This window comes from Bufo bufo, chromosome 1 (genome assembly GCF_905171765.1).
Source record: "Bufo bufo chromosome 1, aBufBuf1.1, whole genome shotgun sequence".
NCBI lineage: Eukaryota > Metazoa > Chordata > Amphibia > Anura > Bufonidae > Bufo > Bufo bufo.
In genome coordinates this window covers 832058498-832084417 of record NC_053389.1, presented here as the reverse complement: position 1 = coordinate 832084417, position 25920 = coordinate 832058498, and the positions used below count along the sequence as shown (strand labels likewise).

Here is a 25920-nt window from a genome sequence, read left to right as displayed (position 1 = left end):
CAATTAAAAGCTTGCTAAAACACTATACCTCGCGATTGCTACATCTCTCCATATGCTCAATTTACAGTATATTGCCAAAATACATTTCAGGATTATTTTAATATGACTAAAAGTATGTTTTAAGGTTTTCCCATTATTCAATTTATTAGTATCTGTGTGATTTGCAAACGATTGCATTTACATTTACACTGTGCCCTAACTTTTTGGAATTGGGGTTCTACATGTTACTTTTTTAATGTTTTTTTTTTATTTTGTTAACATTATAATAAATACAGTATATTGGTAGAATAGACAGAGAAGGGTGCTATACCATACAATAAGGTGTTTTGAACTTCACACTTTCGACTACGAAAGTATTTTTTTATGACAGACCATCAGATATATAACCACAGAAGACTGAATCTCTTTGTTTCTTAGACTGTATATAACAGGGTTTAGAAGGGGGGTCAGAACAATGTAGACAAGGGAAATAAACTTGTTAACAGTCATTGAATGTCCTCTATAAGGGACCATATAGATTACAAGCATACAACCATAATAGATAGAAACAACCACCAAGTGAGAGCTACAAGTGGAGAAAGTTTTTTGACGGCCTGAGGTGGAGGAAATTTCAAAAATGGCAATAAAAATATAAACATACGATACAGTAATGAATAAAAATGGTAACAGAATTATTGGAAAACAAAGGAGAATCATTTCAATGTCAAGAACAGTTGTATCTGAGCATGAAAGGTCTAAAAGAGGGGCATAGTCACAAAAGAAATAGTTAATAACATTTGATCCACAGAATTGTAAGCCACATACTAGTAAAAATGAGATTAGCGCTAACATGAAGCCAAGCAGCCAGGATGAGATGATCAGGCTGTATCTAAGCTTGACACTCATCACTGAGATATAATGTAGTGGTCTACAGATGGCCAAATACCGGTCATAGGACATGGCTGTGAGCAAAAAACACTCTGCACTCACTGTTCCCGCATATAAGTAAAACTGGGCTAAACACCCAACATAAGGAATTGTGCTCCCTCCTCTTATGATAACTTCCAGCATCTTCGGAACAATACTTGTTACAAAGACGATGTCTGACAGCGCCAAATGTCCAAGGAAGAAATACATCGGAGAACGTAGGCGTTGGCTTGTGGACACCAGTAAAATTATCAAGAGGTTTTCACATATAGTCAAGGAATACATGAGCAGAATAATAGAGAAGATAGAAAACTTGTAGTCATTCAGACCTGGGAATCCCAGTATAAGAAACTCAGTGACCGTGGTGGAGTTGACTTCATGAACCTTCATCTCTAACTGTTATATGGATGCATCTATTAGAGCATTGTGGTAAAGTGAAAAATAATTAATACAATTAACTGATGAAGAACAGATGTTAGATGCGCTCTCAAAATAATTTCGTTCAATTATAGTTTTTTTATCTAGAATTTCTTTTTCTTGCTCATCTATATTTATTGCACATTGTGTCCCCCTCCCAGCTAGCCTCCATAACACACTTATCTCTAAGGTGCCCATTAGCATCCTAAGACAAAAACCCTATGAATTTTATGTAGCTTGGAAAAATGTCACGGTGCACTGATTATTGCAGATACATGATTTAGGATATCGAATATATATATATATAGAAATATTTAGTCCCTAAGAAAGAGACCAATTAGCGTTCTTCTCACATAAACTCTCAAGGTATTTGAAATTGAGGTGGAAATAAACCAAGGCTAATTATAATGATTTATAAATCTAAACATTAATTTCTTAACTTATTAATGCCTTCGTCTTAACTGGATAACTAATGTGGCATAATTTAATTTTGAATAAAATTGTTAATTTTCATTTTGTATTTTCATTTACAGTATATCTGAAAAACTGATGTGTGAAACACAATACAGACTAATGGATTAATGGTAGAGATGAGCAAACCAGTCAAGATTCGTTTGGACCAAATTAGTTTGGGCCAAACCAAAGCTGCTCCAATTTCTATGAAAGTTGGTGTACAACCCCCTCTAGCCTCTTAGAACACAATTTTTTTTGAAAAACTTGATTTCTCTTTTCATTGAGATTTTTTTCACCTCCCCAAGCTGTGGCACTAGAAAAACGGGCTACCAAGTGAAATCTTCCACAATTTTCTAATCCCTTGTTAGCGGATGGGCTGTCACAAATATCAAAAAGCAAAATTAAACTACTCTTCATAAGTCAAGAGCGTGCGACCACCTCTCTCCCCATCCAAGTTGACCATGTGTCTATAACTGCAGTAGCTTTCATAAGCGAGAGTCGTGTCCACTGCCTTGACTACCTTCAAAGTTTCTGGTGACTGTAGGGATTTCCAGTGTCTTGTCAAAATAAGCTTGGCTATGAGAAGGATCCTACAAATCAGTAGATGATTGGGAGGAGGGACCTCTTTGAAACCAATATATAGGGATGAGCGAATCGACTTCGGATGAAACATCCAAAGTCGATTCACATAAAACTTTGTTAGAATTCTGTACGGAGCGAGCGCTCCATACAGTATTAGAATGTGTTGGCTCCGATGAGCTGAAGTTATTATTTTGCAAATTCTCACGAGACTTTGGGTAATTACTTCTGAAATTAATTTATACTGTAGAAAACCTTTTACCGAACTAGGGTTTGGTTCCAATGTACCGTACAGTATTCTAACAAGGTTTTATGCGAATCAACTTCAGATGTATCATCCGAAGTCGATTCGCTCATCCCTACCAATAAACAGTAATCAATCGGGGAAGTTTAAGAATGTGGAAGTGTGTAACATTCCTCAGCAAATAGAAAAAACTTTTTGAATAATAGGGCAGGACCAAAGTATATGAAATAAAGTACCTGTGTGTCCACAGCTCCTCAAGCACAATGGTAATACTGAGGGATGCATAATGTGAAGCCTAACTGTTGTAAAATGTCATCTCAGCATGGTCTTCACCGCAGCTTTATAATGTGAGCTGCATTTAAAGGCTCTGTGAGTTAATGCCAGTTCAGATTCTTATAACTTGGTAGTAAAGGCTGCGCCTAGTTCCTTATAATAATAATAAAAAATAACCAGCAATACATGGACCAGTAATCACAGACAGGGATGTTATATCTCCCTAACTGCCCACTGGGTTGCTGCAGGGAAGTGCTGGCCTGCCCTGCAGCCAGTGTATTGACCGAACATGTGTTTAGCACGGCATGGGGGGTGATCACGGACAGGTGCATCCGCCTGTTCACAGCCAAATGAACCAGGCATGGATCCCACAGGACTTGTCCGTACCTTGTGCTGAGTAGACAAGTATACTGGCTGCACCCAGCCATTGTACTTCAGCGCGCTCTCTCTTTCTCTTGGCGTTCTCATTTCCATTTCCCAATGTTTTGGGGCCTTCCCAAATTTATTAAAAAAATTAAATAAAGGGAAAAATAATTAAAAAAATAAAAAAACAACAAAAACAGTGTTGGCTACCTCCATCGCCGCTTCCACCTACACCGCCATGTCCACCACCTCCTCAATCTCCTACTCCACTTTGAACTCTGCCTCTTAGTTCAAGATTATAATTTTTTGTATTCTACGTTATTTTAAGTCTTTTCCCTATCCACATTTGTTTGCAGGGCAATTATCCTGCTCCTACCCCCATTTTGCTTCCTTTTGCCACCCTCTAGCCCTTAATACGACTATTTTTCAAAGTTACTACCACATAAAGTGAACATATCAGATTTGAAAAAAATGGCCTGGGCAGGAAGGTGAACACAGGCCTTGGGTAGAAGGAGTTAAAATACTGGATTGTTTTTTGTTTGGTTTATTTATTTTCCTGTTATTCTGACAGATCAGAAGAACGGAAAACTATACGGTGATGTGAACCCGGCCTTACTCATTTGTGAAGAAGAGCACTTAAAGTTTAGAATCTCCTAACACAAGGACCAGCAACCTTGTAACCTACGTCCAAACCATTTTCTGTGTTCTTGGTGCGCTCAATGTCTATAGATAAAATTAAATACAAATGTAACAATAGTTATCACTGAAAGGGGTTATCCAGGAGTAGAATATTGATGACCTATCCTAAGATATTTCATCAATATTTGACAGGTGGTTGACTGGGTTCCTGCTCCCAGTGCCACCATTAATCATCTCTTTGACTAGGCTGACCATTGTCAGGCCTTCAGATTTCATAATAATAACTGTCCCAATGCTGTCTACTACATGAATTAGCTTTAAAAGGGTAACCCCCCCCCCTCATTAATGGCAGTTGTAACAGGAGCTTGGCTATGTCTAACAGCCGTTGTCTCATCTTCAATTTTGTTGGGACAGTGACAGTACCTACAAGATCCAGTTAGATAATCCCAGCAGACATACTTGATTTAGCGTTATATTCTTTATTTAATTCATCCAAAAATATATCCAATAACAGAACTCTTTTTGGCTAATTCAGCTTTTCTTAACCGTCCAATAATAAGTAACATCAGGTTACATTTTATAGGTAACAAACTAGATCACATGTTTATGACATCATTAATTAATTATACAAACAGGAAAGGATGTAAAAAAATCACATGACTGAAATATTTTATCTTGCATATATTTTTATTTTATGAAGAAACAAAATATTTCAATTCATTAGCATAATGTTGCAGTCTGTAAGAGAACACATTCCATGTTAGATGAAAAAAGGTTGTAGAAATCCAGCTCCACTTTGATCAAGGAAAATAAATTTATTTTGCTTGCGGTAAAATCTCATCCATCAGTTACAAAAATAGCAGTCTTGTCTACGCGTTTCTGGCTACCAAAGACAAATTTCAGCCCTTCCTCATGACACAGTAAGACATTAAAAATGAGACCTTTTAAAGGGGAGGGTGCACCTGTCTTCACTAATTGTTTCACAGGCCTGTAACTGCCCCCAGGAAAAGGTGCCACACCTTCAAATAACTCTTCTCATGAAAAATAAAAGAAAAAACACAAAAAAGGCATTGAACCATACATATACATAGTAGGAAATTACTATGCAAAGAAAAAGATATGAGGGGATACACATAATATTTATACAAATGCACACAACATTATGTTACTGAAAAATAATGGAGTGTAGTAAAAGTCTTTCGTAGCCCGAAACGCGTAGACAAGACTGCTATTTTTGTAACTGATGGATGAGATTTTACCGCAAGCAAAATACATTTATTTTCCTTTATCAAAGTGGAGCTGGATTTCTACAACCTTTTTTCATATAATTACCCGTTGCCTGACTCGGGTTATCTGTGCTCACAGCTAAAGGAGAGGCAGGTGAGAGCTGCTGAACTTTCTCTTTTTCTCACATTCTATGTTAGATATCAAAATGTAAAAATTCTTTAAGAAACATTTTAACATTTTTAATAAAAAAAAAACCATAATCTCATAATCTTATGAAATTTTAAATAATATTTAAACCCCTCTGTTGTAACGTACCTAACGTATGAAACCAAAATGCCTCACTCCTGAGTAAGGCCGAGTTCACACGAACATGTGGGTCGCCGGCCGTAGGTCAGCCGCATCGGATCGCGGACCCATTCACTTAAATGGGTCCGCAATCCGCCCGTTCCGCAAAAAGATACGACATGTTCTAACTTTTTGCGGAACGGAAGTACGGGACGCAACCTCACGGAAGCACTCTGTTCCGTGCGGCCGTTCCGCAATTCCAGATTTGCGGACCCATTAAAGTGAATAGGTCCGCATCCGTGATGCGGAATGCACACGGAACTGTGGCCGTGCATTGCGGCCCGAAATACGGCTACGGAACACACACGTTCGTGTGAACTAGGCCTAACAATTTTTTTATATATCCTACCCATCATGGAGGGTGAACCTACTTAAGAAATAAGGACATTAACCCCTTAAGGACACGACCATATTTCACCTTAAGGACCAAGCCATTTTTTGCAAATCTGACCAGTGTCACTTTATGTGTGAATAACTTTAAAACGCTTTTACTTATCCAGGCCATTCTGAGATGTTTTTTTCAGCACATATTGTACTTCATGACACTGGTAAAATGGAGTAAAAAAAAAACATTTTTATTTATAAAAAAAAATAAAAAATTACCAATAATTTGGAAAAAGTTTAAAATTTTCAAATTTTAATTTCTCTACTTTTATAATAGATAGTAATACCTCCAAAAATAGTTATTATTTTACATTCCCCATATGTCTACTTCATGTTTGGATCATTTTGGGAATGCCATTTTATTTTTTGGGGCGTTACAAGGCTTAGAAGTTTAGAAGCAAATCTTGAAATAGTTCAGAAAATTTCTAAAACCCACTTTTTCAGGACCAGTTCAGGTCTGAAGTCACTTTGTGAGGCTTACATAACAGAAACCACTAAAAAATGACCGCATTTTACAACCACAAACTACAACCCTTTAGGTGTTTTACAAGAATTTATGGAAAATAGAGATAACATTTCAAAATGTCACTTTTTTGGCAGATTTTCCATTTGAATCAATTTTTTACAGTTACAAAGCAAGGGGTAACAGCCAAACAAAACTTAATATTTATATCCCTGATTCTGTAGTTTACAGAAACACCCCATATGTGCTCGCAAACTGCTGTACGGGCACACGGCAGGGCACAGAAAGAGGAAATGCCATACATTTTTGGAAGGCAGATTTTGTTGGACTGTTTTTTTGACCGCATGTCCCATTTGAAGCCCCCCTGATGTACCCCTAGAGTAGAAACTCCAAAAAAGTGACCCCATTTTAGAAACTACACCCCTCAAGTAGAGCGATTTTTATGGCGCTTTTTGAAAGCGTCATACTACTTGCCCCAAAAGGCCATCACAGCCGTGCCTACTATTGGCATGAAGAAAAGTACGCTAGACCTTAGGTAGAGCGTATGGACCACAGAGGGCGCACAAAACAACCGGTCATAGGCAATATTTCGGTTTCAGCAGTATTCCATTTATTCGTGAGACAACGCGTTTCGGGGTCCAAGAGTCCCCTTTATCAAATCTAAAATAAAGAGTAGTAAAAAAAAAGAAACATGTATTGGAAAAACACAAAATATGTGCTCCTCTGTAGAAATATATATAACAAAATAAAAAATTATAAATATATAAATACAGATATATACATTTACGAAAGCATACATTGATAAAATAATAAATATACACCTGTGTGTAAAACAAAAAAAAAAAGTTTTTATACTAATACTATCTCTACTGTGAGACTGATCTGTATGTTATATAGTAATAACACCAATGCAAACCACTACCATAAAAGGACCATATACAGATGTAGATCTTTAATACGGATGAGTATACATGAAGATCAACTACAAACCCCTTGGTGTACCTAGTGCTCATGATATAAAAAGGGGGGGGGGGGCTAGTTGCTTTTAATCCATAGTAGAAAAGCATGGGAAATGCAAAGCTGATAGTTTCCATACGTTTGAAGAAAGACACTATGGGATGTGGAAAGAAGCTATGGCAGATATAATGTGACGTGTCCACTGGCAAACAGGGGGTATTAATGTCCCGGAGACTCCAAATAAGCTGTAGTTATTGCATGAATACATGATGGGGTCAAAAACTGTAGATATATATTATATATATATTATATTAGTCAACAAACAGGAGGTGTTAGTGTCCTGGCAGCTCAAACCAAAAGTAGCAATTACCAGACAAATGCATAATGTAATGACGAAAATGTATTCTAATAGCTATTGTAGAAGCGCTTCAATAACGGAGTATATTACCTGAGCCGGATGAGCTGGAAGAATGCCGCGGCTCGTTCACAGAGGCACGTGTAGAACGAGATATGTGGACCAGTAAGCACGGCCAGGGACGCTATATCTCCCTAACTGCACACTTGGTAAATGTAGTGGCGGCTGGGCCCCAGGCGGAGAGCTGTTTGGCTCACGTCCTTCCGCCGCCAAGGATCGCAGGGCATCATTCTTTGCCTCCTGTGTCCTCCTCTTCTTACTCGGCTTCCTCCTCCTCTTCTACCACCTCCTCATCCGGTCAGCGACAGACCTTCACCACCAACTTCAGCACAGCCAGGGGTAAACGTCAACAGGCCATTCTGAAACTGATGTGTTTGGGGGACAGGCCCCACACCGCGCAGGAGTTGTGGCGGGGTATAGAACAACAGACCGACGAGTGTTTGCTGCCAGTGGGCCTCAAGCCCGGCCTGGTGGTGTGCGATAATGGGCGAAATCTCGTTGCAGCTCTGGGACTAGCCGGTTTGACGCACATCCCTTGCCTGGCGCATGTGCTGAATTTGGTGGTGCAGAAATTCATTCACAACTACCCCGACATGTCTGAGCTGCTGCATAAAGTGCGGGCCGTCTGTGCGCGCTTCCGGCGTTCTCATCCTGCTGCCGCTCGGCTGTCTGCTCTACAGAGTAACTTTGGCCTTCCCGCTCACCGCCTCATATGCAACGTGCCCACCAGGTGGAACTCCACCTTGCACATGCTGGAGAGTCTGTGCGAGCAGCAGCAGGCCATAGTGGAGTTTCAGCTGCAGCACGCACGGGTCAGTCGCACTGCGGAACAGCACCACTTCACCACCAATGACTGGGCCTCCATGCAAGACCTGTGTACCCTGTTGCGCTGTTTCGAGTACTCCACCAACATGGCCAGTGGCGATGACGCCGTTATCAGCATTACAATACCACTTCTATGTCTCCTTGAGAAAAAACTAAGAGCGATGATGGAAGAGGAGGTGGCCCAGGAGGAGGAGAATGAAGAGGGGTCATCTCTAACACTTTCAGGCCAGTCTTTTAGAAGTGGCTCAGAAAGAGGATTTTTGCAACAGCAGAGGCCAGGTACAAACTTGGCCAGCCAGGGCCCACTACTGGAGGAGGAAGAGGAGGAGGATGAGGAGGAGGAGGAGGATGGGAAGATGAAGCATGTTCACAGCTGGGTGGTATCCAACGCAGCTCGGCCCTATCACTGGTGTGTGGCTGGGGGGATACGGAAGACGCAGACGATACGCCTCCCACAGAGGACAGCTTGTCCTTACCTCTGGGCAGCCTGGCACACATGAGCGACAACATGCTGCAGTGCCTGCGCAAAGACTGCAGAGTTGCCCACATTTTAACGTGTGCTGACTACTGGGTGGCCACCCTGCTGGATCCCCGTTACAAAGACAATGTGCCGTCCTTAAATCCCTCACTGGAGCGTGATCGGAAGATGCGCGACTACAAGTGCACGCTGGTAGACGCGCTCCTGAGAGCATTCCCGACTGACGCTGGGGGACAAGTGGAAGCACAAGGCGAAGGCAGGGGAGGAGGAAAAGGTCACAAATGCAGCTGTGTCAGCGCTAGCATCTCAGAAGGCAGGGTTAGCATGGCCGACATGTGGAAAAGCTTTGTCACCCCGCCGCAAACAACCGGCCCCAACTGCTGATATGGAGCGTGTTAGCAGGAGGCAGCATTTGAACAACATGGTGGAACAGTACCTGTGCACACGACTACACATACTGACTGATGGTTCTGCCCCATTCAACTTCTGGGTCTCCATATTGTCTACATGGCCAGAGCTTGCCCTGTATGCCTTGGAGGTGCTGGCCTGCCCTGCAGCCAGTGTACTCTCTGAACGTGTATTTAGCACGGCAGGAGGCGTCATTACAGACAGACGCAGCCGCCTGTCCACAGCCAATGTGGACAAGCTCACGTTCATTAAAATGATCCAGGCTTGGATCCCACAAAACTTGTCTGTACCTTGTGCAGAATAGACATTTATACCCCCATCAAACATACATTCTTGTACTCAAGTCAAGTGCAATGATTCTTTGTTTTCTTTTTTTTTATTTGTCTCAATATTTTGGGGGCTACCTACCCCAAAAAAATATTAAAAAAAACATTGTTGGCTACCTCCTCCTCCTCCATTGCTGCCTCCACCTACAACACCACATTCACCGCCTCCTCAACCTCCGACTCCATATCCACCTCCTTCTCTAAGTTGCAGGTTAATAATTAGTAATTTTTAGTTATTTTATTTCATTTTAACTTATTTCCCTATCCACGTTTGTTTGCAGAGCAGTTGCCATGCTCGTAAGCACATTTTACTGCCTTTTACATCCCTCTAGCCTTTTCAAGGACTATTTTAGAGCCATTTTAATAAAAAAAAGCCAATTTTAGTGCCCTAAATTGAAAAAATTCTTATTTTCAATTGTCGGGTGACATTTTACCATTTTTGGCGAATACAAACCCCTGCTGTGCCTGGGTGACAGGGGCCTAAATCTCTCAAAATCCTCTGTTCTATTGCTAGGTGACATGAACCCCCTTTTGCCGTGAATGAACCCCTGCTCTGTATTGCTGACAGGGGCCTAAATCTCTTAAAATCCTCTGTTCTATTGCTGGGTGACATTAACCCCCTTTTTGCCGTGAATGAACCCCTGCTGTGCCTGGGTGACAGGGGCCTAAATCTCTCAATATCCTCTGTTCTATTGCTGGGTGACATGAACCCCCTTTTGCCGTGAATGAACCCCTGCTCTGCATTGCTGACAGGGAACTAAATCTCTCAAAATCCTCTGTTATATTGCTGGGTGACATGAACCCCCTTTTGCCGTGAATGAACCCCTGCTCTGCATTGCTGACATGTGCCAAAATCTCTCACAATCATCTGTTCTATTGCTTGGTGACATGAACGCCCTTTTGCAGTGAATGAACCCCTGCTCTGCATTGCTGACAGGGGCCTAAATCTCTCAAAATCCTCTGTTGTATTACTGGGTGACATGAACCCCCTTTTGCCGTGAATGAACCCCTTCTCTGCATTGCTGACATGTGCCTAAATCTCTCAAAATCCTCTGTTCTATTGCTGGGTGACATGAACCCCCTTTTGCCATGAATGAACCCCTTCTCTGCATTGCTGACAGGGAACTAATTTAAGTGAAAACATCTGTTATTGATCGGAAGATGCGCACGCTGCTGATGGCATTCCCACCTGACAGCGGGGGCACAGTGGAAGCACAAGGCGAAGGCAGAGGATGAGGAAGAGGTCGCCAACGCAGCTGGGGCACCGCCAGCACCTTAGAAGGCAGGGTTAGCATGGCCCAAATGTGGAAAAGCTTTGTCAGCCTTGGAGGTGCTGACCTGCCCTGCAGCCAGTGTATAGTGTGAACGTGTGTTTAGCACGGCAGAGAGCATTATCACAGGCCGCAGCCAATGTGGACAAGATTACGTTTATTAAAATGAACCAGGCATGGATCCCACAGGACTTGTCCGTACCTTGTGCAGAATAGACATTTATACCAGCCTCAACCATCCATTCTTGTACTCAAGTGCACTTATTCTTAGTTTTATTTTGTTATATGTCCCAATATTTTGGGGGATACCCCAATTTAAAAATAAAAAATAACACAAATCATGTTGGCTACCTATTCCTCCTTCACCGCCACTTCCACCTACACCGCCACGTCAACCTACACCGCCACATCCACCCATCCACCGCCTCCTCAACCTCCTAATCCTAGATCCAGATTGTTATTTTAAATGTTTCTGTATTTTATGTTATTTTAAGTCATTTCCCTATCCATATTTGTTTGCAGAACAGTTGTCATGCTCTTAAGCATATTTTGATGCCTTTTGCAGCCCTCTAGCCCTTTCCAGGACTATTTTAGAGCCATTTTAGTGTCCAAAAGTTCGGGTCCCCATTGACTTCAATGGGGTTCGGGGTCAAGTTCGGCCGAACCTGCCGATCCCGAACATCCAGGTGTCTGCTCAACTCTACCCTCAAGGTATTCAAAACTGCTTTAACAAACTTTGTTAACCCTTTAGGTGTTCCACAAGAATTAATGGAAAATAGAAATGAAATTTCAGAATTTCACTTTTATGGCAGATTTTCCATTTAAATATATTTTTTTCAGTTACAAAGCAAGGGTTAACAGCCAAACAAAACTCAATATTTATGGCCCTGATTCTGTAGTTTACAGAAACACCCCATATGTGGTCGTAAACTGCTGTACGGGCACACGGCATTGTGCAGAAGGAAAGGAACGCCATATGGCTTTTTGGAAAGTAGATTTCACAGGGATATTTTTAAGCTGCCATGTCCCATTTGAAGCCCCCCCTGATGCACCTCTAAAAAGTTACCCCATTTTGGAAACTATGGGATAGGTTGGCAGTTTTGTTGTTACTATTTTAGGGTTCATATGATTTTTGGTTGCTCTATATTACACTTTTTGTGAGGCAAGGTAACAAGAAATAGCTGTTTTGACACAGTTTTAATTTTTTGTTATTTACAACATTCATCTGACAGGTTAGATCATGTGGTATTTTTATAGAGCAGGTTGTCACGGACGCGAAAATACCAAATATGACTTTTTGGCTATTTGTTTCAGTTTTATATATCAAGCATTTTTTTATTTTTATAAAATGATTCTTTAGTGTCTCCACATTCTGAAAGCCATAGTTTTATTTATTTTTTGGGCGACTGTCTTGTGCAGGGGCTCATTTTTTCGGGATGAGATGACGGTTTGATTAGCACTATTTTGGGGTGCGTATGATTTTTTGATCGCTTGCTATTACACTTTTTGTGATGTAAGGTGACAAAAAATTTCTTTTTTAATACAGTTTTTATTTAATTTTTTTTTACGGTGTTCACCTGATGGGTTAAGTCATGTGATATTTTTATAGAGCAGGTTCTTACGGATATGGCGATACCTAATATGTATACTTTTTTTTATTTACTTAAGTTTTGCACATTACCAGCATTAAAAAAATTAAAAAAATGTTTTAGTGTCTCCATATTCTGAGCCATATTTTTATTTATTTTTTGGGCGATTGGCTTAGGTAGGGGCTAATTTTTTGCGAGATGAGGTGATGGTTAGATTGGTACTATATTGGGGGGCATACGCCTTTTTGATCATTTGGTGTTGCACTTTTTGTGATGTAAGGTGACAAAAATTGCTTTTTTTTACACCGTTTTTATTTTTATTTTTTTAAAGTATTTATCGGACAGGGTGGATCATGTGATATATATTTATAGATCCGGTCATTACGGACACGGCGATATCTAATATATGTGGGTTTTTTTCCGTTTTTTTATTATAAAATAAGGGGAAAAGGGCGTTTTTTTAATTTTTTTATTATTAATTTTATTACTTTATTAATTTTACTTTATATGTGATGTTCACTTTTAGGGGTCTAATCCCTTCTGCAATACATCTGTATTGTAATGCATTGCCTGTTCGTGTACTACAGTGTATAGTACACAAACAGGTTGCCTAGGAGACCCAGCCTGAGACTGGATCTCTTCGGCTTCCGTAGAAGGCAGTTCCCGATGCCGTGCAAGGCATTGGGCAGCCTCTGCACGGCATCGGGCTGCCTTCTGAGACATCGATTTCCCGCCACAGCTGCGCGGGGACTCGATGGGCTCCCTCAAACACAAACCCCTTCTATGCCGCGGTACGTCATGTGTCCTTAATTACCAGGGCATCATGATGTACCGGTACGTCATGTGTCCCCAAGAGGTTAAAGAGGTTGTCTTATGATAGATAATGTGGGCATATCACTGCTGGGTCCCGCACCTATATCGATAACGGAGCCCCGAAAGTGAGGGAGGGTGCACTGCGCATGCGCAGCCGCCCTCCATTCATTTCCATCGAGCCCATACAAGTGAATGGGAGTGGCGGCCTGTCATGCGCGGTGCGCTCCCATTCACTTTTATGGGGAGCCGACTTGGTGGTGGCCGGATCGGAGTCCTCTAGCCACCACCTTGTAGAGCTCCGTTCTCGATATAGGTGCGGGTCCCAGCTATATGCCCCCATTGTCTATGATGAGACAACCCCTTGAAGCCTCGAAGAAGATCCGTTAAAAAAAATGTTAAAAAAGGATGTGTCCTTTCTTACCTTATCTCTGTCGATATATTCCAAGATGTTTCACAAGATGCCAGCTTTAAAAAATAAATATCATTTTGAGCTACTCTGTCAGGAGACGTATGCTATATGTGTGTAAGTGTGACCACCATGTGCATGTGATGTGAGTTGTGGCCTTTCAAGCATTTTATTAGTATGCTATGATAATGTATGTTTTTAAATTGTAATAAACTGTAATCTTTAACAAATTTGTGGAAAGTTAAAGGTGGATATCGAGGGAGGGATGTCGAGGGAAAAATACAGTAGCACCCACCTACATGATCCTGGTGCCTATAATTCCACACTTCAATGTACAATTATGCCAGGGTGAAGGAAGGGATTGATACAAATTTCTGTTCTTTATTAGCTCTGGAGTTTTAGCATTGCCAGTCACCCTAGACTTCTTATACTTCCATCCTCACTGAAACTTCTAACAGATACAGCACCACTCTCACCTCTAGCACTTTAACACCTTTCATACTTCTAACACATTGAAAAAATAGGGAAACCTTCAGGGGAATTTTTTTTGCTGAAATTACTGTAGTAAGTCTATGTATTGTAGAACAGATAAAGTATGAATGGCGTAGCAGGTGAACTAGATAAATGCATCTATATATCAGACCACCTCTTGACAATGAGTCTAACCCACAATAAGGCTATGAATAGGAAAACAGATTAAGTAAGAATGGTGCAGCAGATGAACTAGATAAACACACCTATATATTAGACCGCCTCCTGACGCTGAGTCTGACACTCTCCCTACAGTGTCTAAAAACTCCCCATAATATCTCCCTACACTGTCCCTGCACTGTCCCTATCCAATATTCTACAATTAAAAGCTTGCTAAAACACTATACCTCGTGATTGCTCCATCTCTCCATATGCTCAATTTACAGTATATTGGCAAAATACATTTCAGGATTAGGCTTTTATAGGGCTGTGATATTACAGGGGATGGCTAGCTTCTGATTGGCTGACTGCACGGCATTATGGGTCATATCACATTCCTGGGCTTCGCACTTTCACTTTGTAACACATGTAGCTGCCTTTTTAGAAAAAAAAAATGATTCGTTACCACGAAGCAAGAGTAAATTTGGATTCCTGACAAATCAAGTTTTTCCTGAAATTCGGGACAAAGTCAATTAATTTTACTTCTATTCACTTAACTCAATTGAGCAACTAGAATCTTGCATCAAACAAGAATGGGACAACATTTCTCTCCCAAAACTCCAGGATTGCACTACTCCCTTCCCAGACATTCACAGACTGTTGCTAATAGAAGATGCTGTACAATGGAAGACATGGTAATGTCCAAACTTTTTTTTTTTTTATAAGAAAGTTATTCAAATAATCTCTTAACAAGCTCTGCCTTTAATGCCACCAGATGTAAGGCAGCTGTCCTTTAAGTCAATGTTCAACCCTTTAAATTGGCCTTGAGACATGACTAGAATATTAAATACTTCTGCAGGCAGCTGATTTGGGGTGATTGCCCCTTATCAGTGCAGAGCAGAGACTACTGGGTGAGAGGCTTAAGTCAGGGTAAGGGGGTTCTATCTCTCTAAGTCACTTTCTCCCCAAGGAGCGATTGTACCCCCCAAACGTTTTTTGAGATGCGTCAAGTTCTTCCATCAAATTCTAAATGAGCCAATTTTCTTAAAATGTTGTAAAATTTTCTCATTTTCAACACTATTGTGCTCTGTGTGAATAAAATATGGGTCTGTGTGATTTGTGTCTAAACTTAACCAAGGTTTTGGCTGGTCACACAAAATATATAAATATGGCACCCAACTTGTAGATAGCAATAAATTGAATAATAGGAAAACCTTAAAACATACTTTTATTAGTCATATTAAAATAATAGGCCCAAAAGTTTATAACAAAGCAAACCTCTCTAGGAGGTAACACTTAACTGCCACCTTGATGTAATCTGGTGGAGAGTTTTAAAGCAGCCACACGCAGGAGAGGAGCGGACCCAGGAAACAAACATACTTGGCGAGCTAAGTACACTCTGCTTCATTTACAGGATTGTTATTTACTTGCTAATGCCGGCAACTGAGGCTGGAATAAGCGCTTATTGTGTGTTCTGTTTGAAGTCCGGGTATTTGTTGGTCCCCTGATGATCTGGCGTACAACCAGTGAAACGCGTAGGGACATTTCTTTGCTTTGTAATTGTCTGTCTGCCCCAGGGTGTGACTGGTCCTTTTTGTTTCCGACGAAGCTGGGCAGTCACTGCATAGCCTTTAAGGGACACCTAGGGACAGACAGAGAAGGGTGTATTTCCAATAGTTAGGATATAGGGACGCTTTAGGGGAAGAGACCCAGCATCTGTTTCCTTCTTTGACTGTATCCCTTTAATTCCCAACTCACCCTCTGAGTGAGCCAGTGAACACACCTCCTGGCTGCTTTAAAACTCTTCACCAGATTACATCAAGGTGGCAGTTGAGTGTTACCTCCTAAAGAGGTTTGCTTTGTTATAAACTTTTGGGCCTATTATTTTAATATGACTAATAAAAGTATGTTTTAAGGTTTTCCCATTATTCAATTTATTAGTATCTGTGTGATTTGCAAACGATTGCATTTACATTTACACTGTGCCCTAACTTTTTGGAATTGGGGTTCTACATGTTACTTTTTTAATGGTTTTTTTTATTTTGTTAACATTATAATAAATACAGTATATTGGTAGAATAGACAGAGAAGGGTGCTATACCATACAATAAGGTGTTTTGAACTTCACACTTTCGACTACGAAAGTATTTTTTTATGACAGACCATCAGATATATAATCACAGAAGACTGAATCTCTTTGTTCCTTAGACTGTATATAACAGGGTTTAGAAGGGGGGTCAGGACAATGTAGACAAGGGAAATAAACTTGTTAACAGTCATTGAATGTCCTCTATAAGGGACCATATAGATTACAAACATAGAACCATAATAGATAGAAACAACCACCAAGTGAGAGCTACAAGTAGAGAAGGTTTTTTGACGGCCTGAGGTGGAGGAAATTTTAAAAATGGCAATAAAAATATAAACATACGATACAGTAATGAATGAAAATGGTGACAGAATTATTGGAAAACAAAGGAGAATCATTTCAATGTCAAGAACAGTTGTATCTGAGCATGAAAGGTCTAAAAGAGGGGCATAGTCACAAAAGAAATAGTTAATAACATTTGATCCACAGAATTGTAAGCCACATACCAGTAAAAAAGAGATTAGCGCTAACATGAAGCCAAGCAGCCAGGATGAGATGATCAGGCTGTATCTAAGCTTGACACTCATCACTGAGATATAATGTAGTGGTCTACAGATGGCCAAATACCGGTCATAGGACATGGCTGCGAGCAAAAAACACTCTGCACAGACCGTTCCCCCATATAAGTAAAACTGGGCTAAACACCCAACATAAGGAATTGTGCTCCCTCCTCTTATGATAACTTCCAGCATCTTCGGAACAATACTTGTTACAAGGACGATGTCTGACAGCGCCAAATGTCCAAGGAAGAAATACATCGGAGAACGTAGCCGTTGGCTTGTGGACACCAGTAAAATGATCAAGAGGTTTTCACATATAGTCATGAAATACATGAGGAGAATAATGGAGAAGAAAGAAAACTTGTAGTCATTCAGAGCCGGGAATCCCAGTATAAGAAACTCAGTGACCGTGGTGGAGTTGATTTCATGAACCTTCATCTCTAACTGTTATATGGATGCATCTTGTAGAGCATTGTGATAAAGTAAAAAATTAATAATACAACTAACTAATGAAGAACAGATGTTAGATGCGCTCTCAAAATAATTTCTTTCAATATAGTTTTTTTATCTAGAATTTTTTTTTTTTTTGCTCATCTATATTTATTGCCCATTGTGTCCCCCTCCCAGCTAGCCTCCATAAGACAGTTATCTCTAAGGTGCCCATTAGCATCCTAAGACAAAAACCCTATGAATTTTATGTAGCTTGGAAAAATGTCACGGTGCACTGATTATTGCAGATACATGATTTAGGATATCGAATATATATATATATAGAAATCTTTAGTCCCTAAGAAAGAGACCAATTACCGTTTTACTCACATAAACTCTCAAGGTATTTGAAATTGAGGTGGAAAAAACCAAGGCTAATTATAATGATTTATAAATCTAAACATTAATTTCTTACCTCATTAATGCCTTCGTCTTAACTGGATGACTAATGTGGCATAATTTAATTTTGAATAAAATTGTTAATTTTCATTTTGTATTTTCATTTTCATTTACAGTATATCTGAAAAACTGATGTGTGAAACACAAGACAGACTAATGGATTAACCCCTTAGTGACCAAGCCTGTTTGGGCCTTTATGACCAAGCGTTTTTCTTCCTTTTTTTATGGTCTCGTTCCAAGAGCTATAACTTTTTTATTTTTTCATCTATATAGCTTTATGAGGGCTTGTTTTTTACGGGACAAGTTGTAGTTTTTAATGGCGCCATTTTGGGGTACACATAACTTTCTGATTAACTTTTATTAACTCTTTCTGGGAGGGAGATGGGGAAAAATAGCAATACTGCCACTGCGTTTTTACATTATACATTTTTTGGCGTTCATTTTTCGGTACAAATAACATAATATCTTTATTCTCTGGGTCAGTACGATTACAGTGATACTAAATACTTATAATTTTGTTTACGTTTTACTACTTTTTTTGCAATAAAACACCTTTTATTAACCCCAAAAATTATTTTGCATTGCCACTTCACAAGACCCATAACTTTTTTTTATTTTTTTATATGGAATTGTGTGAGGGCTTGATTTTTGAAAGACGACTTGTATTTTTCATGGGTATGATTTTGGAGTAAATGCCGCTTTTTGATCGCTTGTTATTACGTTTTTTTTCGGTGGAAACTAAGAATAAATTCGAAATTCTGTCTTTTTTTATTTTTTATTTTTTACGGCGTTCACCATAGGGGATACTTTATGTAATATTTATGTAGTCCCGGTCGTTACGGACGCGGCAATACCAAACATATGGGGGATATTTTCTTTTTGCAATTTTTTTCATTGAAAAGCGTATTTTCAATGGAAAAAAGCATATTTTTTAATTTATGGAATTTTTTTTATTTAATAAATGTGTATTTTTTTTCTATTTTTTTTACTACTTAATAGTCCCACAAGGGGACTATAATATACAGTATTTTGATTGCTTTTAAAATGTAATGCATTATCTCTATAATGCATTGCATTTCAATAGCACAGCTATTCGAACATTGACCAGCAGGCTGCGCCAGAGAGGCACAGCCTTCTGGAAGTAACTGAAGACAGGCTCGGGCCCTCATTGGAAGCAAGGTAAGCTTCCCAGCACATCAGCACCCAGCGATCGCATTTTCGGGGTGCTGATGGGAGACAGAGGGAGTCCGCTCCCTCTGTCACCACTTTACATGCAGCGGGCGCCATTGCGCCCGGCATGTAAAGGGTTAAACAGCCCGGATCGGCACTCCTGCCGTTCCGGGCTGTTAGAGCAGGGACCCGGCTCTCATGTGAGAGCCAGGTCCGCGCTCCCCGCAGCACGGGGGAGCCGCGCGGCGCTTAAACTGGGCCGCCGTAAAAACGCGGCGGCCCAGCCTAAGGCCCCTTAGTGACTGCCGTAAAAACACGTATGGGTGGTCACTAAGGGGTTAATAGTAGAGATGAGCAAACCAGTCAAGATTTGTTTGGACCAAATTGGTTTGACAAACCAAAGCTGCTCCAATTTCTATGAAAGTTGGTGTACAACCCCCTCTAGCCTCTTAGAACTCAAATTTTTTTGAAAAACTTGATTTCTCTTTTCATTAAGATTTTTTCCCCCTACCCCCTCCCCCCTCCTCAAGCTGTGGCACTAGAAAAACGGGCTACGAAGTGAAACCTTCCACAATTTTCTAATCCCTCGTTAGTGGATGGGCTGTCACAAATATGAAAAAGCAAAATTAAACTACTCTTCATAAGTCAAGAGGGTGTGACCACCTCTCTTCCCATCCAAGTTGACCATGTGTTCATAACTGCAGTAGCTTTCATAAGCGTGTGTCGTTTCCACTGCCTTGACTACCTTCAAAGTTTCTGGAAACTGTAGGGATTTCCAGTGTCTTGTCAAAATAAGCTTGGCTATGAGAAGGATTCTACAAATCAGTAGATGATTAGGAGGAGGGACCTCTTTGAAACCAATATATAGGGATGAGCGAATCGACTTCGGATGAAACATCCAAAGTCGATTCACATAAAACTTTGTTAGAATACTGTACGGAGCGAGCGCTCCATACAGTATTAGAATGTGTTGGCTCCGATGAGCTGAAGTTATTATTTTGCAAATTCTTGCGAGACTTTGGGTAATTACTTCCGAAATTAATTTCTACTGTAGAAAACCTTTTACCGAACTTGGGTTTGGTTCCAAGGTACCGTACAGTATTCTAACAAAGTTTTATGGGAATCGACTTAAGATGTATCATCCGAAGTCGATTCGCTCATCCCTACCAATAAACAGTAGTCAATCGGGGAAGTTTAAGAATGTGGAAGTGTGTAACATTCCTCAGCAAAGAAAAAACTTTCTGAATAATAGGGCAAGACCAAAGTATATGAAATAAAGTACCTGTGTGTCAACAGCTCCTCAAGCACAATGGTAATACTGAGGGATGCATAATGTGAAGCCTGACTGTTGTAAAATGTCATCTCAGCATGGTCTTCACCGCAGCTTTTTAATGTGAGCTGCATTTAAAGGCTCTGTGAGTTAATGCCAGTTCAGATTCTCATAACTTGGTAGTAAAGGCTGCGCCTAGTTCCTTATAATAATAATAATAATAAAAAATAACCAGCAATAAATGGACCAGTAATCACAGACAGGGATGTTATATCTCCCTAACTGCCCACTGGGTGAAGGTAGTGGCGGCTGAGCCCGAGGTGGAAAGCGGTTTTGCGAACTTCCTACAGCCACCGAGGATTGCTGGACGTTTCTCGGTGCCTCCAGTTGTCGTCTTCTCCTCCTACTTCACTTCCTCCTCCAGTTCCTCCTCTACCGCCTCTTAATCACGCTTGCACAAGACCTGCACCAAGAACTTCAGCACAGCCAGGGGGAAACAACAGCAGGCTGTTCTGAAACATATGTTTACAGGAAAACCCCACACCTTGAATGAGCTGTGGATGGTCATGGAAGAAAAGACTGATGGTGCCACTGAGCCTCAAGCCGGTCTGGTAATGTGCGACAACCGGCAAAATCTCATAGCAGCTCTGGGCCTAGCCAGTTTGATGCACATCCCTTGCATAATGCATGTGCTAAATTTGGTGGTGAAGAGGTTCTTGAAAAATTACCCTGATATGTGAGAGTTGCTGCAGAAAATGAGGGTCGTCTGTGTGCGCTTTTGGCGTTCTCACCCTGCTGCTGTTCGCCTGTCTGCATTGCAGTGTAACTTCGGCCTTCCTGCTCACCAACCACCTCATGTGCGACATACCCACAAGGTGGAACTTGAAAATGCTGGATAGACTGTGCAAGCAGCAGCAGGTGATAGTGGATTTTCAGCTGCAGCACGCACGGATAAGTCGCTCTAAGGAACATCACCACCAACGAGTGGCCTCCATATGGGACGTGTGTGCCGTGTTGCGCTGTTTCGAGTACTCCACTAACATGTCCAGTGCTGACCTCAGCGTTACTATCTCACTTCTATGTCTCCTTGAACAAACGCTTCAGGTGATGATGGAAGAGGATGTGGCACATGAGGAAGAGGAGGAGGAAGGATTATTTCCACGGTTATCAAGCCAGTGGTTCACAGAGGGTGGGTTCCTGCACCAACAGTGACCAGATACCCAGCTGTCCAGCCAGGGAACATGTCTAGATGATGAGGATGATGATCATAATGAGGAGGAACGGTGTTCACAGCAGGGTGGCACCCAAATCAGCACAAGGGAATCACTGGGGGGATATAGAGGACACAGACATTACACCTCCCACAGAGGACAGCTGGGCAACCTGGCACACGAGTGACCACATGCTGCAGTGCTTGCGCAATGACAGCCGAGTTGCCCACATTCTAACCTGTGCTAATTACTGGGTGGCCACCATGCTGGATGCCCATTACAAGGACAACATACAATCCTTAATTCCGTCATGGAGTGTGATCGGAATATGCGCGAGTACAAGTGCATGCAGGAAGATGCACTGCTGATGGCATTCCCACCTGACAGCAGAAGTGGAAGCACAAAGCAAAGGCAGAGGAGGAGTAGGAGGAAGAAGTCACCAATGCAGCTGGGGAACCCAGTATGTGTGCATATGCCTGCACGTAGTAACTAACTGATGGGTCTGCCCCATTTAACTTCTGGGTTTTCAAATTGGGCACATGGCCTGAGCTTGCCCTTTATGCCAGGGAGGTGCTGGCCTGCGCTGCGGCAAGTGTATTAACCGAACATGTGTTTAGCACGGCAGGGGGGATAATCACGGACAGGTGCATCCACCTGTCCACAGCCAAATGAACCAGGCATGGATCCCAGAGGACTTGTCCGTACCTTGTGCTGAGTAGACAAGTATACTGGCTGCACCCAGCCATTGTACTCCAGCGCGCTCTCTCTTTCTCTTCGCATTTTCTTTTCCATTTCCCAATGTTTTGGGGCCTTCCCAAATTTATAAAAAAATAATAATAATAAAGAAAAAAAAAAAAAAAAAAAAACAGTGTTTGCTACCTCCATCGCCGCTTCCACCTACACCGCAATGTCCACCACCTCCTCAATCTCCTACTCCACTTTGAACTCTGCCTCTTAATTCAAGATTATTATTTTTTGTATTCTACGTTATTTTAAGTCATTTCCCTATCCACATTTGTTTGCAGGGCAATTATCCTGCTCCTACCCCCATTTTGCTTCCTTTTGCCACCCTCTAGCCCTTAATACGACTATTTTTCAAAGTTACTACCACATAAAGTGAACATATCAGATTTGAAAAAAATGGCCTGGGCAGGAAGGTGAACACAGGCCTTGGGTAGAAGGAGTTAAAATACTGGATTGTTTTTTGTTTGGTTTATTTATTTTCCTGTTATTCTGACAGATCAGAAGAACGGAAAACTATACGGTAATGTGAACCCGGCCTTACTCATTTGTGAAGAAGAGCACTTAAAGTTTAGAATCTCCTAACACAAGGACCAGCAACCTTGTCACGTACGTCAAAACCATTTTCTATGTTCTTGGTGCGCTCAATGTCTATAGATAAAATTAAATGCAAATGTAACAATAGTTAACACTGAAAGGGGTTATCCAGGAGTAGAATATTGATGACCTATCCTCGGATATTTCATCAATATTTGACAGGTGGTTGACTGGGTTCCTGCTCCCAGCGCCACCATTAATCATTTTTTTGACTAGGCTGCAGCCTTGGAGACCATTGTCAGGCCTTCAGATTTCATAATAACTGTCCCAATGCTGTCTACTACATGAATTTTCTTTAAAAGGGTAACCCCCCCCCCTCATTAATGGAAGTTGTAACAGGAGCTTGGCTATGTCTAACAGCCGTTGTCTCATCTCCAATTTTGTTGGGACAGTGACAGTACCTACAAGATCCAGTTTGATAATCCCAGCAGACGTACTTGATCATCCAAAAATATATCCAATAACAGTATTCTTTTTGGCTAATTCAGCTTTTCTTAACCATCCAATAATAAGTAACATCAGGTTACATTTTATAGGTAACAAACTAGATCACATGTTTATGACATCATTAATTAATTATACAAACAGGAAATGATGTAAAATAATCACATGACTGAAATATTTCATCTTGCATATATTCTTATTTCATGAAGAAACAAAATATTTCAATTCATTAGCGTAACGTTGCAGTCTGTAAGAGAACACATTCCATGTTAGATATCAAAATGTTTAAATTCTTTAAGAAACATTTTTACATTTTTTATAAAAAAAAAACAACATAATCTCATAATCCCTATTTAAACCCCTAGGTTGTAACGCATCTAACGTATGAATCCAAAATGCCTCCCTCCTTTGTAACAATTTTTTTAAATCTCCTCCCCGTCTTGGAGGGTGAACCTACTTAAGAAATAAGGACATTAACTCCTTAAGGACACGGCCTTTCACCTTAAGGACCAGGGCGTTTTTTGCGAATCTGACCAGTGTCACTTTATCCAGGCCATTCTGAGACTGTTTTTTCTTTATGACACTGGTAAAATGGAGTAAAAAAAAATCATTTTTATTTATAAGAAAAAAAAAATTAGCAAAAATTTGGAAAAAGTTTCCAATTTCCAAATTTTAATTTCTCTACTTTTATAATAGATAGTAATACCTCCAAAAATAGTTATTATTTTACATTCCCCATATGTCTACTTCATGTTTGGATCATTTTGGGCATGCCATTTTATTTTTTGGGACGTTACAAGGCTTAGAAGTTTAGAAGCAAATCTTGAAGTTTTTCTGAAAATTTCTAAAACCCACTTTCTCAGGATCAGTTCAGGTCTGAAGTAACTTTGTGGGGCTTACATAATAGAAACCACCCAAAAATGACCCCATTTTATAAACTACACCCCTCAAGGTATTAAAATCTGATTTTACAAACTTTGTTAACCCTTTAGGTGTTCCACAAGAATTAATGGAAAATAGAGATAACATTTCAAAATTTCACTTTTTTGGCAGATTTTCCATTTGAATCAATTTTTTCCAGTTACAAAGCAAGGGTTAACAGCCAAACAAAACTCAATATTTATGGCCCTGATTATGTAGTTTACAGAAACACCCCATATGTGGTCGTAAACTGCTGTACGGACACACGGCAGGGCACAGAAGGAAAGGAATGCCATACGTTTTTTGGAAGGCAGATTTTGCTGGACTGATTTTTTGACACCATGTCCCATTTGAAACCACCCAGATGCACCCCTAGAGTAGAAACTCCAAAAAAGTGACCCCATTTTAGAAACTACACCCCTCAAGGTATTCAAAACTGCTTTTACAAACTTTGTTAACCCTTTAGGTGTTCCACAAGAATTAATGGAAATAGAAATGAAATTTCAGAATTTCACTTTTTTTGGCATATTTTCCATTTTAATATTTTTTTTCCAGTAAAAAGCAAGGGTTAACAGCCAAACAAAACTCAATATTTATGGCCCTGATTCTGTAGTTTACAGAAACACCCCATATGTGGTCGTAAACTGCTCTACGGGCACACGGCAGGGCGCAGAAGGAAAGGAACACCATATGGCTTTTTGGAAAGCAGATTTCACTGGGATAATTTTAAGATGCCATATGCCATTTGAAGCCCCCCTGATGCACCCCTCGAGTAGAAACTCCTAAAAAGTTACCACATTTTAGAAACTACACCCCTCAAGGTATTCAAAGCTGATTTTACAAACTTTGTAAACCCTTTAGGTGTTCCACAAGAATTTATGAAAAATAGAAATGAAATTTCTGAATTTCACTTTTTTGGCAGATTTTCCATTTTTTTTTTTTCAGTTACAAAGCAAGGGTTAACAGCCGAACAAAACTCAATATTTATGGTCTTGATTCCGTAGTTTACAGAAAAACCCCATATGTGGTCGTAAACTGCTGTACGGGCACACGGCATTGCGCAGAAGGAAAGGAACGCCATATGTTTTTTTTGGAGAGCAGATTTGACTGGAATAATTTTAAGCTGCCATGTCCCATTTGAAGCCCCCCTGATGCACCCCTAGAGTAGAAACTCCAAAAAAGTGACCCCATTTTGGAAACTACGCAATAGGGTGGCTGTTTTGTTGGTAATATTTTAGGGTACATGATTTTTGGTTGTTCTATATTACACTTTTGGTAAAGGAATGTAACAATAAATAGCTGTTTTGGCACCGTTTTTATTTTTTGTTATTTATAACATTCATCTGACAGGTTAGATCATGTGGTATTTTTATAGAGCAGGTTGTCACGGACGCGAAAATACCAAATATGACTTTTTGGCTATTTGTTTCAGTTTTATATAACAAAGCATTTTTTTTTTAAAAGTGTCTCCACATTCTTAAAGCCATAGTTTTATTTATTTTTTGGACGACTGTCTTGTGCAGGGGCTCATTTTTTGTGGGATGAGATGACGGTTTGATTAGCACTATTTTAAGGTGCGTATGACTTTTTGATCGCTTGCTATTACACTTTGTGTGAT

The 25920-nt window shown here is 40.4% G+C and overlaps 2 protein-coding genes across 2 annotated transcripts; both read right to left on the bottom strand.

Moving 5' to 3' along the window:
- Positions 1-345: 345 nt before the first annotated feature.
- Positions 346-1272, bottom strand: LOC120990188 (olfactory receptor 1468-like). Its single transcript, XM_040418812.1, has one exon. It carries the CDS (start codon positions 1189-1191, stop codon positions 346-348), a length of 846 nt encoding a protein of 281 aa, XP_040274746.1. The 5' UTR covers positions 1192-1272.
- Positions 1273-15873: 14601 nt separating this feature from the next.
- Positions 15874-17486, bottom strand: LOC120990181 (olfactory receptor 490-like). Its single transcript, XM_040418801.1, has 2 exons — positions 16575-17486; positions 15874-16053 (listed from the first exon to the last, which is right to left on the bottom strand). The coding sequence occupies exons 1-2, from the start codon at positions 17391-17393 to the stop codon at positions 15874-15876; spliced, it is 999 nt and encodes a 332-aa protein (XP_040274735.1). The 5' UTR covers positions 17394-17486.
- Positions 17487-25920: the final 8434 nt, after the last annotated feature.